The sequence below is a fragment of the Hippocampus comes genome, unplaced genomic scaffold (genome assembly GCF_001891065.2).
Source record: "Hippocampus comes isolate QL1 unplaced genomic scaffold, H_comes_QL1_v1.1 scaffold193, whole genome shotgun sequence".
NCBI classification, from domain to species: Eukaryota; Metazoa; Chordata; class Actinopteri; order Syngnathiformes; family Syngnathidae; genus Hippocampus; species Hippocampus comes.
The window spans coordinates 282605-295141 of record NW_017805503.1 but is presented as its reverse complement, the minus strand read 5'-3'; the positions used below and the strand labels follow the sequence as shown (position 1 = coordinate 295141).

Below are 12537 nucleotides of genomic sequence, written 5' to 3'. Positions count from 1 at the left end.
GGGGGGGAGTATTAACCAAAGCGGACACACAATGGTCACTAAGAGCTGGGTGAATGACTATTGGCGTTGTGTCTTCTCATCTGCTAACATTTAGGGGTCAAAGGAGCCAGGAAGGAGCCAGGAAGTGGGGGAAGGAGTGATACAGAGAAGAGAAGAGAAGGGAGGCAGGCGCATGTCAAGAAGGAGGATATCGGACATGAGGTCGGGACACTTGCTCGCACTGGTTCAAATGCGAGGATGCGCTTCGTTGGCGTTGCCATCACACAATGTTTCATAGGCACCGTACTTTTTCCTCAAAGATCACTTCCCTACACTTCAATATGTTTGGAGAAATTGTGACATTTCATCGGTACATTACAAGAGGGGGCCGGGAGGGGGGGGGTCTAGCTAGCAGCACAAATGTCATGCTTATTAATGTACCTTTTTTTTTTTTTTTTGGCTCATACTTTCAGCAAAATATCCAAATTTGCATCAGCATGCGAGTCCAGCCCGAAATCTGCAGACTTGAACGAAGCCCTTTACGAAGCAAGTTTGAACCAAAAGGAAGCAGCCATCCACTCCACGAGCAGGTATTTCGAGCGCAGCCATACTTTGAAACGCCATTTCCTGCATTGTCGGTTGCCCTTTCGGAGTCTCAAACGGTCAAGCCGGGAAATGACCGCTGTAATTCCGCTCACATCTCTGTTGTGGAGCTGCAGATGCCCCAGAGGGAGCCATCATTATTTCCTTTCCTGGCCAACAGAGCGAACCTGCTTGCTTGGATAATTGTGTCCGATGTTAATTATAGGACACGGGGCATTTTCACAGCCCTGCCTTCTGTCATAAAATGTATTTTGAAGCAGCGCTTGCAAATGGATTTCGAGACGCTTGGCTCGTCGGCTGCTATAAGCTTTTGTTTCTGGAAAATGCGCAGAAGTGATTTATACAACTATTAAAATATGGACAGGAAATAAGAGCATTCATTCAGTCGAAAAGTTGCGCTACCGATTAGACCTTCGATGACGTGGACACCATCGAGTGAATTTGTGTCACAGAACGCTCGGCGACGGATGAAGGACAGAAACACATTAGAAAGAGGCTAATCATCTCAAATAATACATTTCAATTTTGGATAATCGGTAGAGCGGAACCTCTCAAGGACAATCTCCCAGAGTTGTGAGATTTGAAATTGAAATTGAGGAATAAGCATGCCCCAAGTTGTCACCAAAAAAACATCAGAAGTCAGCATTTGTCATGCAACACTTGTGAGCATCAAAAAGCTTTTTCCTCAGGATTTTTGTGGGGTTTTCTTTGGTTGACGCCACACAAACGCCGCCCCAAATGGTTCTTAACTTGAGTTCAAAAGTTTGCGAACAAACACAGCGCAGCTCAGCTTCTGGTTAAAGATCAAACGTAATTGATTTGAGATGACCTTGCACGAATGGGAAGATTCGTGTGGCACCCCAAAAAATAAACACAAACAAACTCCAGAGCTCTTTCAGACAGCTAAATTGAGCCCCTTAATGTGGTTCGACTCCGGCGGCTCGCCTCTCTGAGCGTCCACTGCACATATTGAGGAATGCCAGGTACGTCCGCAGGGGAGGAGCGGGAACATCTAATCGTGCGTAATCACAGAGGGGGAGGCCGGTAGTTTGGTCAACTGCACGAGCAGGCGTGCGGCGCCGCACGTGTGATTTTTCACAAACGGTCACGGAAATGATCAAGGAATGAGTGTGACACATGACATGAATGCATGTGACTTGGATTTGTTTGTTTTGTTTGAAAGGAATGAAGATTGATATCCATCAATCCGTTTCCTCGAGGGCTTATGCTCATTGCGCTTGTGAGGAAAATGGAGGCCATTCGAGATGAGTTTGGACAAGAGGCCGGGGACACCCTGGACTGGTCGCCAGCCCATCACGGAGCGCAGGTAGTCAACAAGCAACCTTATACACTCACATCCGGTGTCAGATCATTCGCATCTCAGAACAGTAGAGTCTTTGATGAGCTTATACAAGAATGATTTTGGAACGTGGGCACAGGGAGAAGATGCAACCTCCAAAAAGGACACAGAAGTATTTGAACCCAAACAGTGAGGCAGACATTCGAACCATAAGACACCGCGTCCAACATATTCCAACGTTCCAGAATGTTTGACAACATAGATAGCAAAAAAAAAAAAAAGACGTAACAATGATGTCCAAGGATTGACTCAATTTACTAAACAGCCAATCAGACGGCTCTGATGTCATCACTTTGCCACTCATAGCCCCCAAGGGGGCCATTTTTGCAGTGTCTTCAGTTTGGGGATTATACGCAGTGATGCATCAACTGCTGTTCGAGTTATGAATGCATTGATTTGGTTTGACATTATCGTCGATGAAGCACCGCGGCGGCTGTACACCGCTGCAGACTGTGCAACCACAATGAGAAGTTGAAAACAACTTGCCAAATGAGCTCCTCTGTGACAATGTCAACGATGATTTTTGGGGGATTTTTTTTTTTTAATTGGATCCCATGCAGGTGTATTGAACGTTGTGGCGCTCGTGCGAATAACTGCGTGTTTTCCCCTCGGTGGTCGCTTGGTGAAACTTGGTGGAATTTTCAAGTTCCCCATTCAAAGACTCGCTGGCAACACAGCACTCTGTGTTGCTCCAAGCCATTTGGATGAGAATGGGAACGTTTGAAGTTTGAATGTGCCTTATTTCCAACGTTCAAAGTGCAACTCCGGGATTTCCCGCTTTGTATACATCAAAGTCCTTTTTACTTTGCCTGCCTGTCAAAATTGAGATTTCCTTTCAATGTACTGCCTACAGAAACCATAAAAAGGTGCGATTGATGTCAGGGGTTGCAAGTCATCCATCATATACTGAATGATGTGTTTCACCTTTGCGTCAGGCACCTCTGGAAGGAAACGAAGTATTGAGCTATTTGTTCTCGCGCGCTATCGTACAGATTTATCTTTTTAAGCCCAGAAGGCTTTTCGAATGCAATCTCATCTTTGATTGTTTTTAATATATGGATGCTTGCTCCAGAAAAAAAAAAAATGACTCTGACCCTCCTGACTGGGTGAGGCTAACGTATATGCTGCCTCACATGCTGCAGGTTCGATTCCCAGCAAGTGACAAATTACTGTCAGTCCCAAACCCGGATTTTTTTTTTCTTTTAAAAAGGGAAGGCTGTGTCAGCAAGGACATCCGGCGTAAAAATGATGCCAACCAAACGAAGCGGGCGCCTCACTGTGGTGACCCCTATTGGGCCGACCCGAAAGTCGCAACAGCAGCAACTACCGTACGCCGTCCTATTCATCTCAAACATGTTTTGCCTTCCTGTGCATGTGAGACGAATGCATCCTGTCTTATTTTTACAGCTCTAAGCGTGATTCAACATCCTCAGCGTGATACACGTATTGTGGCATCACGTGACACACGCACAGCCGAGTTGGAAAATAACAGTCAACTTTAAATAGCTTTCCATCTTCGGATATTATGGTGCTGTTTGTATACCGAACGCTAAGCGGGGTTGTCTGGTTTTGCTAAAGGTAGCGTCGTTCATGACATTTGGACTCCTTTCCTGGCTGCAATCCAAACATGTGCTCGCTTTATAATGAAGTTACAACCCGCGCGACGCAGCGTACTGATTTATGGCAGTTTCACATCTGGAGCAGCGGCATCTTTATGCGCATTCAAGAAGCCAATCAGGGCACCCTAACGGCTTTTGACTCCTCGCCCACAAAGGATGAAGTCGGTGCACGTGCCTGGCCCTGGGCGATCCTTCTTATGACACCTAATGGCGGGAATAACAGTTCAGCTTGGCGGCACCCCTCTTTCAAGGCAGACTTTTATGATCAAGCAGGTGCTTTTGGGTTATTCAGGAAAAAAAACAAACTGTATACTGTTGAAGGAACTTTGTAGCAAAGTTTTATCCCCTCAAAATTGGATCTCAATCATTTCAGTATTTGACAGCCATATTAAATGTAGACATATTGGCCACAATTTGGCAACACCTGAACTCATATTTTACCTTTTCATAGAGCCAAATAAGAAAATGGACCTCAATATTCGAAACACATCTGAACGTCGTCCTACTAACGCTCGTAATATTACATTGAACTACAGCACGGCATACTTGGTCATTTCTTCTTTCTAAACTTAGATATTCTCTCGAATAGCGTTTGGTGTTTACGTTTGTTTCAGTTCGTCTGTATGTCCCGTTCACGATGACAAATCCTTGAATAGGACTCTTTTTCTTTCACGCGCAATACAAAGTGACGTGAAGGGGGAAACATCTCTCAAATTCGAGATGAGGCGAGACTGTTCCACGGTGCGAGTGTACCTAATGAAGTGTCCGGCGTCCAAATTTCTCCGCACTCACCTCGGCCGCGCCAAGTCGCACGCACGTCGCCAGTAACGCGAGCAGCAGCTGCACGGTGGAGCTCATCTCGCCGGCCAGCCTGGAGCCTCTGCGACGGGACGAGCATTTATGGAGGCTCCGGAGGCCCGCAGTCCTCGGCCGGCAGGGTGCGCGCGGCGGCGGCGGCGGCGGCGGCGGCTCGCTGCTTCCCCGGCGGTGTCCTCAGCGCGCACCGAGCTGCGTCTCTCGCGCGGTGAAGTCAGTTATCCAAAGCCCGAAGATGAGCCGCTCGGACGAAGTCAGCGCTGACTTTTTTTGTGTGTGTGTTGTCCAAAAAGCTCTTATTTAATCCGCATGGAAGAGCACTTTTAATATTTTTCTGTGCGCCGGATTGATGCGCGCCAGCCTTCGTCCTAAAAGTTCCAACCGCCGCGACAATCCAACGTGATTAAAGCATTCTCGTTCTAATACACGTTAAAAGTGACCCCCCAGCCCCTTCCCTTTAAAAATCTCGTTGAAGCAAGAGGTCCGGTGCTGGCAGGTTGCGGTCCTTTAGGGTCCTGGCTTTGCTTTTCAAGGAGGTTTCTAAATCAGCGGGGAAGCCTGAGGCAGCAGTAAAGGTGGCGGTGTGACGGCTACAGCACAATTCCAAGACTGCTGTTGGTCCGCTCAACGTTCTCCCGCCCCCCCCTGCTTGAAGAATGGCTCATCATCGACGTAATAACACAAAGAAAACGCACCGAGCACTTGCCGCCGTAAGCTCCCAAATCATACTTAAGCCGCCAAGTCCTTGAACTTTGATTCTCCTTCTGCAGAAAGAAATCAAACAATGAGCACAATTAGGTCACATTCGATTTTTTTTTTTTTTTTGCCTCCCTTAGAAAATTTGTCTCAGTTTGATAATGACTTTTTAGCTTTACTTACTAGATTAGAAAACAGATTTCTGGACTCTTATGTCTTATTTGTCCAAACGGGTCATCACTTTTTTTTTTTCCCAAAATCCATAGATGATGACATAAAGTGAAAGAGACTCAAGCGCGGAGACATAAAGTCAACCACCGTTGAGATCTTGAACGATTGACACGTTTCGGTCTGATTAGGTCAGAAAGGCTGAAAAGTGAAAACCCGCACAAAGGCGTGGTGAGGGCGTGCAAACTCCGAAAGGTTGTCTATCTCTACGCGCCCTGTGATTGAGCCGCGACCAGTCTCCTCGACTCAACTTGATTTCCAGAGCGCTTTCGCAACAGCTGCGGCTGCATTCGAGGGTGTTCCAGCTCAAGAATGACTTCCCTTCCACTATTTGTCGTAAAATAGAAATCACCTGCTGCACACATACCAAAGAAAGAAACGCCATACAAGTTTATTCATGCATATTCATAATGAAAATAGATCAAGGCTCTTTATTGAATGTGAAATGCATATTAGCGGGAAAGACAAACCATATAAGTTGCCGCCAAGCGAGAGGAAATACGAGCTCGGAACCTAAAAAGAGACTTCCCATTTAAATGTCATTCGGAAGGCACAGCCGTGTTCAAGCGTCCCCGGAGGTTGTGAGGAAAGTGACCGAACTTGGCTATAAAATTCCGGTTCAGAGTTTTAAAATTGGAGTTGGGGAACTCCTGGTTGTGTGCCTCAAGAGGCTTCTTAACTTTCTCCCCCGGCGACACTTTTGGCCTATCAAATTTGAGAGGAACTTCAAATGCACTTAAAATGTTACGTTCGATGCATGACAGCCCTTTGAAGTCATAATTCACTGAAAGGCAGTCAAAAGAAGAGTAAATTACGTCACGCTAGCTTGGCAAGTTGCCACTGTAAAAACTCTTCGGTTGCTGTAAAACGGCTGCGAAAATGCACGGCAAGCTCTTTTGGGGTTGCCATTGTTAACGGGCCGCTCGCTGCTGCGGCCGTGATTTCCTCATTGGATGCTGATTAGCATCTCGATGCTTGGCAAGATTTTTAAAGAATCCGCCCAACCTTTTTCTAGCGCGTTATCCTGTTCAGGGTCACAGGTCAACTGGAGCCGATGTCGGTCAATTGACCTAACGTGCATGTTTTTGAAATGTGGAAAGAACCCCCCCCCCCCCCAATGCCATCACGGGGATCGAAACGCAGTACTTTGGACTGTGCTAAACTTCTGTCAAATCCAGCTTTTGGTGTGTTGCGTAATAAGTCGCCACACGTTTTCTATTGCTGGATGCAGACTCCTCTTATGACTACGGAACAAGCAGCCAAGCTATCAGGAACAGACGGGTGTCTGTAAATATCACAGGAGTTATTCTAAGAGTCACGACCTTTTTGATGGTCACTCGTATGTTTAGGGAACATTTTTCAAACAATGACGGTGACTCCGTAAGTTCAAATCAGGCCCGCCAGCCAGGTCCCTAAATAGAATGTCAGTCAGTCTCATGGAGGTCAAGTCGAAAAATGCCGTTTAAAAAAAATAAATAAAATACTTCATTCGAATTTTTAAAAAGGTGACCGCAAACGAACACACCAACTTTTCCTCCGGTGGTCAAATCGTGCTCAGCTGGATAATAGGATGCCATTCTTTGTCTAACAAGGGTCAATGGAGGGAACGGCATGAGCTATAGGATTAAATTTACACGGAGCTGTACAGCGGCTATGCAAGCTTGGGCCAAGGCCACCAGCAAAGTGAGACCAACAACATTCAACAGAAAACATGCACAAACGGAGAGTCAATGCAATGACTGAAGTTGACTGTTAAGCCACGATTTCGCCACACATTTTTATGGGCTGTAGGAGCAACTCAAATGTCAGCCGAGAGTCCTTTCGCTGTGAGGCAACCGTGCAAAATACCAAAGGTGGGAGTCAGGCACATATGTGCAACTCATAAGAAAGTCCCACGTCTTGACCTTAAAAGTTTCAAGCAAGTCCAAAGAAGCACATCATGTCGAGTCTCCAATCAATTTCAAGTACGTCGAGTGATTTAAAGCAAGTCTTATGTCATGGCTCAGTCACAGCATAATTTTTTTTCCCACGTAAGCCACTCGGCGCTGAGTTTTTGTACTTGTGTTCGTTCGGGACTCTACTGTACACATGCACAATGATATGAGCTGTCAAATTGATGCGTCTGAGTTGCAAACCTAGCATGCCGCCATTCTCCAGTTTTGCTATCCTGGCGTGTTGGTTCTCTCCAGGTCGCCGTTCTTTTTCCTCTCGCGTTCCAAAAACATGCATGATAGCTTAATTCAAGACTCTACATTTCCTACAAGTGTGCGTGTGAAAGGTTGTTTGTCTGTGATTGGCTGGCAAGCATGTCAAGGGCGGACCCATCTCATGCCCAAAGGCAGCTGGCATAGAGGCCACCTCACCTTTCATCCCTCCTTTGAAGGAACATTTGTTACATAACTGTCCTTTTTTTTTTGTTGTTTTTGCTCCAAAAAGGTATTAGTCCTTGATTATTAGCCTGACGGTATACACTGGCCTGATGTATGTTTAGAACAGAATTTGAGTTCCATAGTGTTTGCATTTCTAACAGTGTAGTCGTTCGTGCACAATTGCATCTCCGCTATGGATTGTACATGCGTGTGTTGGGACAAAGAACAGATGGAAAGTGCCCACGAAGATCACTTGCCCCCTCAACCCGCATCGCAGATTGGCCAACACACACGCTGTCCCGAGCTGACAATCATTTTGGCCATGAGCGTCGGACAGAGGACCCTCTATGCTTAGCGAGGGAGTGAGAAATGACAGCACTCGCCCAAATATTTAAGAGCTTTTCAGAAGATCCGGGGAAGGTCACAGCACCGTGAACCAATCTTCCATTGAACAACGATGGCATTTGATTTCATGCGGGGGGGTTGTGGGGGGTTTCCGTTGAGGGCAGAAAGACTTCAGTGCTTAATTGGACATCGTGGCGTTCCCTCCCCACGGTCAGATGTTAGAAACGAAAAACAGGAATCGACTGTATTTGTACTGTACAAAGGGTTGCCAGTGTGTGTGTGTGTGTGTGTGTGTGCGTGCGTGCGTGCGTGTGTGTGTGCGTGCGTGTGTTGCTCCCTGCGCGCTAATAGGTGCACATGCATGTGGGCTGAATGGCAGTCAAGAGGGAGAGACTTTCAATTAGCAGCATCGTTCGACTCTCATCAGCGCGTCTCGGTAGATAAGAGAGGATGACGTCGACCGAGAGTTGCTTTTGTGATTGATTTTTATGATGTGATGGTGTTATGGAGACGTGGGATGAGGTCATTTAGGGTTAGAGTTGGGATGAGGGTCTGTACGTTGAAGCAAATACCTCATTCATCGACAGATTTTTTTTAAAAATTTTGACTTGAACATCCAAAACTGAAACATGACATCATGACGGCGGGTTCCCGTGTCGAGGGACGGCGTGAGAATGAAAGACGAGCGAACGTTGGCTAAATCTTTTCATCTTTTGACTTAGAACTTCCACCACTTCCACTAGTTAATGATGATGATGATGGTATCATCACCAATGGTCGATTTAAAAAAAAATCTCTCTCTCTCTCTCTCTCTCTCATCCATTTTTTGATCCGCTTTATCCCCACAGCTGTCTTCGGGCAGCAGGTGGGGGACACCCAGAACCGGTCGCCAGCCAATTCCAGGGCATACATAGTCAAACAACCACCCATGCTCACAATCACACCGAGGGACAATTTTGAGTGTGCCATTAAGCTGCCCTGCATGTTTTTGGAATGTGGGAGGAAACCGGACTACCCGGGGAAAACCCACGCAGGCATGGGGGAACATGCAAACTCCACACAGGGAGGCCGGATTCGAACCCTGCACCTCTGCAATGTGAGGCACTAACCAGTCGACCGCTGGGGCGCCCCTTTTCATGCTTTTTTTACCCCACGCACGTGAAACAAAATGCAAACAGTCCGCTATTCTAAATCGGATGTGCGTGCAGCTGCCTTTGGCGTTTTGTCGAAATCCAGTGAGGAGGAACCACACCACAGCGCGGCGTACAAACACCTCAGTGAGGAATGGCCGCATGAGTAGTTCTCTGTCACTTTGGCCCTCGCCGCTCGGCCTCACAGTGACCATTCATGCTCTCCACAAGACTGGATTTACACTTCTGAGCCGCTCGCTCGCCGAGTCACTTGCTACGTGTTTCGTGGATATCGCTTTATAACCGCAGCGCGAACGGGGCTAATAAATTAAGGCGCCGAACGGAGGAGGAATTCAGAAAGTCGTTCAAGTGTGCACATGCCTCACTGTTTGTTCTCGGCTATGCGTCCCGACTTGTCAAGTGGGGTCAAAGAAGGATAAATGCGTTCACTGCCATGCAGCTTGAGCGGCTTCTTTGAAATGTTTTGCTATTAGGTCTGTTTCGGGGGTGGGCGGGGCGACACCATATGATTGGGCGACGGTCCGTGTCATTGAAGCAAACTGGACATCATTCTGGGAAAGTCCAAGAAAGAGGAGTAGAAGGAAAACGGTTCAAGGCGGCTGCAGGTGTATTTATAAACGGAGAGCTAAAAATGCCGGCGCGTTTGTGTCCTGGCCGAGTCTCCTCCCTTTGATTCCTGTTTACGAGCTTGCTTCCTGATGACGTTGTCCTTAGCGTGACCGACCATCATCCCCATCATCTGGTATTCCTCTCAAAATTGCGGACGCGTGCGCAGTAGCGTGTCACCGCGTTGATCAACTCCTCCCGTCGATGCGATATTTTATTTTTATTCGGCTTCTTTATCGGCCTGTTGTTGGGGATGGAGGGGGGGTGTATCATCTAATTATAATCGAACTTAAGACTCTGGCTTGCCTTTATTTGTGAATGTCGGTGTGAATGCTTGTTGGGACTTTATGTGCCCTGTGATCGCCTAGCAACCAGTCTCGGGTATAGCCTGCCTTTCGCCAATGCGGGCAACGAGAGCCCATCCCACAATACTTATGGAGGAAAAGAGCTATAAAAAAAAAAAAATTGTTGTGGTTTGATTGCTCACGTCTCTTAAAAATGCTCCATATTAAAATTCCCCGTTCATGCAAAGTTTACAATGAATTTTATTTGCCAGCAGATATTGAGAAAATAAAACAGAACGCCTGCAGTTGGTCCATCAGACGAGACGGGTTGGCACGTAAGTGCGTTTTCATACGACGTCTGATCTCCGTTTAGTATCAGAGGAGCGTCTGGCGCAAGTCGTCTGACCAGTGGAAAGGGTGGTTGCGCGCCATCGAAACAGAAACAAACCGACTGGCCTAAATTTAGGATTGGGCTTTGATTGCTTGGCGGTGCCGCCGTGGCCAAGCTGGTTATTTTTGATCAGCAAATACATCAGAGGTACGGCTCGCATGCATGTTGAAGTCTTCTTTTCTACGCCGTCGCTATTTATGCCCAGACTTTATTTGTATTTGCTGCCGGGAGATAAATGGGATAGTATATCTTACTTTCCGATGTCCAGTGTCAAGCCACGGTTGTATTTCGGGTATGTCGGTTCCCCCTTTTTCCTTTCCATGCGGTATATCACACCTTTACGGCATCACCGTGATACATCGATCAGGAGTTTAGTAAACTCATCGTGATGGTGTAATTCCGCACTCTTAAGCACTTATATGTTCACCCGACAATTATTTGTACCCATCACCTTTTCTCACTTTTGCGTTCCCCCAAAAATGTTGTCGGGTCCGTTCCGATGAGAATCAAGATGATGAGGATGACAAAACGCAACGTCAAGATGAACTCATGTGACCGCCTTGAGCTTTTTCACTTTGGCGCTCGTCCGCGCAGCTGTAAGCTAAAAAGCCCAAACGCCGCCTCTTGTCATAAATTACAAGATGTCAAGTCCTCCCTGTAGATTCTTGGAAGGCTTTTCGAAGCGCGGGGAATGCGCACACCTGTATTTCTCCGTGCTCTGCGCAAACACGCTAATCCATAAATACACCCGGAAATGCAAAAGCTGCACGCGCCCTGAAATAAACGATCCATTTTCACATTTTCATTTACGTTATTCCAAGTTTTGATACGTAAGCACATCGACTGAGTTCAACGACGTCAAAGTGATCAGACTTGTCCAGACAGCGCCGGTGAGGCACGGGAAAAAAAAACCAACTGTATCCCGAAATAACTTGTACTGATCAGATACAAGTGAGAGAAGACATTATTGTGGCTTAGAACATGTGAAATCGAAGAGTGACAACAATGCACCAAACGCATTCGGTACAGTACAATAGCCGTAGCATCGGTGCAGCGAGATTGAGGTACCGCCGGCCGGCCGACAGGTATCGGCACAGAAAAAAAAAGGTGCGGAGAAAGCTTGTTGAATCAAAGGACCGAATGGTTTAGTCGAGGGGAGGAGAGGAAATGAGAGGCGCGCCGCTAATGAGAGGGTGAGAGAAAGGTGAGTTGTTAAAGAGATAGGGAGAGTGGAAACAGGGGGAAATCCAAGTTTTACCTCCCAGAAGGCATAATCGAGGCGAGGATGGGTGTGAGCGAGGAGGAGGAGGAGGAGGAGGAAGGGGGGGGGGTGCAGGCAATAAAGATGCCACTGGTTGACTGCGGATGAAGGTCGCCGAGTGCGAGCCTGCTTGGCGTCTGCTGTGGCAGCGATTTCCCCCTCCTACGGCGCGTACAATGAAAATTGTGTCTGAAAACAATGCCATGCGCAAGAGACGGAGTGGGGAAGGCTGCGTGGCAGCCGAGTGGGGAACCGTGTCGAGGATATGATGTCTGGACCGCGACAACAGGGCAGACATTTCCATGTGCGCGGCTTTGGGAGGGGTCGGTCTGCGTTTGTCAGTGCCATAGTTGTCGGGATTGTCTGGCAAAAAAATTGTTTTGGGGGGGGAGCGTTACTTCTCAGCAACAAAAGCGTTTTTGTAGGGCTTAGCCAACATCAAGACAGCACTGGTCAAATGTGACGAATGACAGAATGAGCCCTGCTAGGTTTGAGATCGCGGAGTATACTTGGATATTAAAAAGTGAGCAAGGACGGTCACCCTACACTTGAAAGAGGATCTGTTTCAAGTTAAAAAAAATCTTCACACGCTGACATGTTAATAGTGAGAGATGATGTCGAACTCAAATTCGAGCTAGCGGTCATTAAAAAGCTGTGAGCTGCGCTTGCTAGCAGACGCGGCTCAACATGATCTTTCTGCGGTGCGGATTCTCTCTTCTGTGTCGCTAATCCTCAGCAGCTCCGTGGTGGCAAATGAGATGCGTACCGTTAGACCGCTGGGAACGAAGAAAGTTGTGTTGAGAACTCGCAAAAGCCTCTTGAGTGTCTT

General features: G+C 47.2%; 1 protein-coding gene across 2 annotated transcripts in view; it reads right to left on the bottom strand.

Moving 5' to 3' along the window:
- pdgfbb (platelet-derived growth factor beta polypeptide b) overlaps nucleotides 1-4994 on the bottom strand; it is a 9570-nt gene extending 4576 nt beyond the window's left edge. Inside the window, exon 1 of one of the 2 annotated variants that reach the window (XM_019877380.1) lies at nucleotides 4354-4994. In XM_019877380.1, the coding sequence (XP_019732939.1) occupies nucleotides 4354-4419 (66 nt within the window). In that variant the 5' untranslated portion in view covers nucleotides 4420-4994. The remainder of the gene's footprint in view (nucleotides 1-4353) is intronic. The other variant, XM_019877379.1, reaches the window with a different exon arrangement.
- Nucleotides 4995-12537: the final 7543 nt, after the last annotated feature.